Consider the following 5,799-nt stretch of genomic DNA (forward strand, 5'->3'; position numbering starts at 1 on the left):
TTTGTATGAGTCCACAACTTGTTCGCCATTCACCCTACGGTCAAAAGTTTTCGAGCTGCGCCACTTCGCCTTTGTGTCACGCGACGCCACAAAACCGCGAAAACTCACCACGTCAAAGCGACGTGTACTCATTAAAGATGCATTAATATGCCGAACAAAACTGAACTTTTTTTTCGGAATAGTAGGATGCTGCACCGTTCTGAAAGAAATAGAAGACGTATACCTACCGATCGCTCTGGCACTGGCTACACGGAGCTGCCGGGGAGAACGGATTTATTAGTGTAGAATAAAATTTTTACCTGGCAGTATAACGTTGTCGAGCCCTTTCGGCACGGACATATGCAACTCTTCCTCCATGAAGATTTTTTCTAGCAGCATTTTTAACCTTCCGTTGCACGCCGCGGCGATTTTCGACCAGCCACCACAAGCTAAGCAAGGGGCAAGGGAAAGCGGACCAATCGCAGAAGCCGGCACGTACGCCTTCTTCATCCGGTTCTCTACTTTCACAGCGCTAGCTCGCCCCCAACGAAACCCTCTCCACTTCAGTGTGCTCCTCGCCTCTTTTCAGCCAATTAGATAATAAAAACCTGTCAAGGTAGGCAATGCTATTCACTTCGAAATCAAACAAAACTGACCTCCTATAAACGAAGAGAGCGTTCTATTCAGTGGTTCCAATAATTTCGTTGGCGGGTACCTAATTCTGACGTCAGGAGACTGAAATAAAACCAAATTGGAACAGTTTTACATTTTTCGGCCCTAGGTCCCCGACTATAGTTTTCATATTCAGTAGAAAAGTTTAGTGATAAATTTTACCTTGAACCTACTGAGACTTTCAGCGTTCTTTGTTGGTCACGAAGTAATTATTTGTATTTACGCATCGCTGAAATTCAAGACTGACTACTTGCATGGACTAGGTGTAATTCGAGGATGAAGAACGCAATGCTTACCGACGGTGCCACGTGGGCTATTGTACGGCCCAGCACTGGATGCAAGAGGTACCACTTCCACGTTTCGGTCATGATATACTTTGTTGTTTCCCATCCCCAATTCACCGTAACCTGCATCGTACGACGAAGCAGCGTTGTTAGCAAGTAAAACCTTCACTATGGCGCCACCTCTTTTCCCAAGTGATGGCAACGTAGGCGAATAGCATAAAATAAGGGTACGGTGCGCCGAGTCACATTAATCACGCGCGTTTTGTATTTTTCAGCAGTTCGAGAACGTGCACCCCATATGCGCAGTCCCCTCTGCACGAGAGCCCAGCACGTGCACCGCACGAAAGGCTTTGCGCGAGCGCACCTTGCATCCAGGAGAGAGGTAAACTGCGTTTATAATGGTAATATACACGAAACCATATTTCAGTAGCAGATTGATTGCTGTTATTGCAGGGATTGCGTAGAAGCGAATATTAGCAAATAAAAGAGATATTAAAATTTAATATAATTATGGGGCCTTACGCGCCAGAACCACGGTCTCATTCTGAGGCACGCCGTAGTGGGCGAGGACTCCGGAATAATTTGGACCACCTGGGGTTCCTTAACGTGCACATAAATCTAAGTACACGGTTGTTTTCGTATTTCCTCCCCATCGAAATGCGGCCGCCGTGGCCGAGATTCGATCCCACGACCTCGTGCTTAGCAGCCCAACACCATAGCCACTAAGCAACCACGGCGGGTATAAAAGAGAGATATAGAGACAGAAGAAAACAAGAAAAAAGAAATAAAAATAGGACACACAAAGAAACAACATGAGGAAAGCTCTAATGGAGTCATCTGACCTTGCATCTTTAAGCATACATAAAGGCGTCGAACCTATTTTCGATATTTTCGTGGTTGTGTTCCGAAAGCTCAAGTTTTGCTTACGTTCCCGCGTATTAGGGAGTTTTAGAATAGGGACAAACCAAGGCTTAGGGTGCATCTAACGAATAGCGTATCACCGTTGTACATGTGTCGAACGCAAACCGATTTCTTAGTGTTTTGGTTCGAACTCGGGTGCCTCTAAGCAAGTCACTCTACGCAAGCTTTACGTAAAGAACATAATGATTCCACTTAACATGGCGTCTCCCGCCTAGCGCCAAATTTAACCTGATTCCTGACTAAGAGCAGGTAATGGTAATTGGGAACGTTCACCAAAACAAATGTTGATAAAAGCTACCGCTTTCGCTCATGTCACGTAGAGGAGGAAGATTGAACGATAAATCGCAGTGTTTTGGAGATTATTCGTCGATCGAGAGCCCGTAGTTTGTTTTACGCTGGCGTATTCGTGATTACTTTGGCTGAACACAGCCGTTGTTTTGCGTTGATTCCGACAGGAAAACCCCGATTGTCTAGGGGGTAAACGTTCAAAAGACAAATGATTTAACTTAACTCTACCTCATTGTCAATTATTACTCACAGCAATAACCGTATTGTTAACCTGACGGACAAAAGAAAGGTAACAAGACGAGCGCTAACAGCGTTTGTCGTGTTGCCTGTTTTAACATTTCTCCTAGAGATTAAAACGCGTTTAATTCGGACGCTTTGCAATAATTCATGCTTTTATTTCGCAACAGCTACTTTTACAACTTGTGAAGCCGTAACGGCGCTGTGAACTCTCGACGCTAACGAAAGCCCGGAATTCCATACGAAAAGGCGTCTGCTCTGGTAACCAGGAAACGCAAAGCGATTGCTGGTTGGGGCATCATAAGCTTGTGTGCCCCTATTGTAAAACTCCCTATTTTTGTGCTTAAGCAGCACTTAGAACACACATCGTTCGGTGCGTAGGGTAAGTCGTGATATTATTTCATTACCACAGTATCTAGTGCGTGCCTATATCGCATCATTTGCATTAAAGATAGCCGCCGTAACTCTTTGTATCTTATGAGGATCAGGCGATCAGTAACTTACCTGCTTTTGCTTAAGACCATACGGGCTCTTTCTGAAGGCACCCGACATCTGCTGCACAAGAAAGGCACCTAAGAAGCAGACGAAATGAGTTGGTCACTGTGGTGTCAAAAATAACTACGGATGAATCTTCTGGTTTTACACAGAACACTCGACTGTTGGGCGAGTTGTCATTTTCGCAAAATTGAAGGTCGATGTAATAACACCTGCAGTAACGTCTCTAAATCAGCTCGTGCCGCTGAAATTCGCAGTACGAGGGCTAGAAGCTTCGATTTTCAAGGCACGAGGGCTAGAAGTTTCAATTTTTACGAACGACGCTTGCGATTAGAAGAAGAATAGTCGGAAGTCTGCAAAAAAGAAGAAAACAATAAAGATTCGGGATTCTTCGTTCAGCCTTGAAGCGGGACGTTAAACGACATCGATGCTTTGTTGCAATTTGTGTCTTTTTTTATGACAAAGCAGGCTAATCGCCTGCTTTCCTACTGTTACACCTGTCACTTATAGCGCGGAACAAGACCTCAGTGATCCTATAGATGACACACATGTGAATATCCTTCCGGGATCTGAAGACAGCTCAGGGGCGTAATCGTTCTTCAAATGGGCTCTTATAGCTAACTGATCAGTTACATACTTAATATTCCCTGTCACTTACCTCCCCCTCTCCTCTCTCCCCAGCGTAGGGTAGCAAACCGGATCTTCCCATCCGGTTAACCTCCCTGCCTTTCCCCTTTCTTCTGTCTCTCTCTACACATACTTAATATGGCAAATCAGTTTTGCGGCAGCTCGAAAGATGCAGGAAAGTTCCATGAAAGGGACAAATTGTGATTCACCCGACTTTGGCACGAAGCTACAAAGAAAGTCCACACGCATTTTTCAGAACGAAAGCTTGGCAGTTAAAGCGAAATTCACCCTGGTCGGAGATTCGAACTCGGACCAACACCTTTTCGGGGCGGCGGTTGCTTTGTACCATCTGAGCCAACCAGGAGGCTAGCAGATCTCAGAGCGAGAGCGAAATAAGCGACAACTCAAAGCACTGGGATAGTGAATAAGGAAAATCTGGGGCCGAATTCACAAAGCTTTTCGTTCGTAAGTGGTGCTTGCCAATGGCCAGCCGCCTTCTCTAACGATATGTCTAACGCCACGATTGGCTGACACCTGTTTCTACGAACAGTTTTAGCGTAAGAACGTTTTTGTCGATTCGGTCACTGTTCCGCGGAAGCCCACAAGGTGGAGATAAATGAAATATAGCCTATATAGCCTTTATATATTAAGGCTACTTGTAGCCTTAATATATAAAGGAACGAAGCTACAAAAGAAAACCGGTAGAATCCTAAATAATCTTCAAAGTAACCATGCCCTCATGTTTCTAAAACTACGGGACGATGGAGCAGTTAGTGATCTTCAGAAATAAACAAGTGAGCAGAAGGGATACCACAAAGAGCAATCTTTTAAAATGTGCCCCGTTTGTTGTCCGTCTTCTTCAATGTGGTATCTCTTTTGTGCAGAATACGTGTATATTTTAGTTCCTCATGTATTTTACGATCAATATTTTCTTTCCTTTGAAAAAAAAAAAAACATCACTGAGATGTAGATGTGGCATCGTGTAGTAGGTGGCTATGTCGACGCTGCATCCCGAAGTGTCATGGAATCTGGCAGTATTAAAAACGCACTTCCCGGTTGCTTTTCGCCGTCTGTGGCGACACAGCCGTCCAGATGTAATTAGCGTCAATATTCCTGAAGGTCTAACCTGTGAACATAATTACATGAACGACATTGTATGACCAAGTGGCCAAGTGGCCTGTGTCATCACATGACTGTCTATGAATGTCGCGACCTTTAACTGGATATACATCAGGATAGGTATGACGTGCATGCATGACATGACATGAATGGCATGACATGTATATCGTGACATGAATGTCATGACCTAAATGACATAATGACATAAATGGCAATAATGACATGACATGAATGACAAGACATGGATGACATAACATTCCTGACATGAAGTCCCCGCCTTGCTTCTGTCGTTACAGAGAGGCTCGCGTAGCGCACACAAGTGCTTACTTTACACAATCACAAGTGCTTACTTTACTTCCCCCATCAGGGCATTTTTCAAGAGCTCCAAACGATACTGCATAGCCAGCTGCCTGCGAAATGCTTCGCCTAAGATCGGTTCTCATAGTATGAGGGATCTGCATTATTTTTTAAACTTTACGTTAGATAGTAAAGTCAGACGATGACGCTATCGCGCCCACTTACTCTCTTCACAGTCGCGTACCGCCACATGGCATACCCCATGGCTGCGGATGCAAACACCCAGTGATACACCTTTTCTGAGTCCACTTCCACCTTGAAAGTAGGAACAAATTGATGGTTATTTCCGTTAATTACTCCTGTCCAATCCGAATTGTAACAAGACACACACACACACACAAACACACACACACACACACACACACACACACACACACACAACCACACACACACACACACACACACACACACACACACACACACACACACACACACACACACACACACACACACACACACACACACACACACACACACACACACACACACACACACACACACACACACACACACACACACACACACACACACACACACACACACACACACACACACACACACACACACACACACACACACACACACACACACACACACACACACACACACACACACACACACACACACACACACACACACACACACACACACACACACACACACACACACACACACACACACACACACACACACACACACACACACACACACACACACACACACACACACACACACACACACACACACACACACACACACACACACACACACACACACACACACACACACACACACACACACACACACACACACACACACA

General features: G+C 45.0%; 1 protein-coding gene across 1 annotated transcript in view; it reads right to left on the reverse strand.

Moving 5' to 3' along the window:
* The window catches only part of LOC125947141 (uncharacterized), a 5,644-nt gene extending 1,554 nt beyond the window's left edge, over window positions 1–4,090 (reverse strand). The window contains exons 1-2 of the mRNA XM_049671515.1: window positions 2,886–4,090; window positions 948–1,058 (exon numbers count right to left, since the gene is read on the reverse strand). Coding sequence (XP_049527472.1) covers window positions 948–1,058; window positions 2,886–2,933 — 159 coding nt within the window. The 5' untranslated portion in view covers window positions 2,934–4,090. The remainder of the gene's footprint in view (window positions 1–947; window positions 1,059–2,885) is intronic.
* Window positions 4,091–5,799: the final 1,709 nt, after the last annotated feature.

Source organism: Dermacentor silvarum, chromosome 7, assembly GCF_013339745.2.
Source record: "Dermacentor silvarum isolate Dsil-2018 chromosome 7, BIME_Dsil_1.4, whole genome shotgun sequence".
NCBI lineage: Eukaryota > Metazoa > Arthropoda > Arachnida > Ixodida > Ixodidae > Dermacentor > Dermacentor silvarum.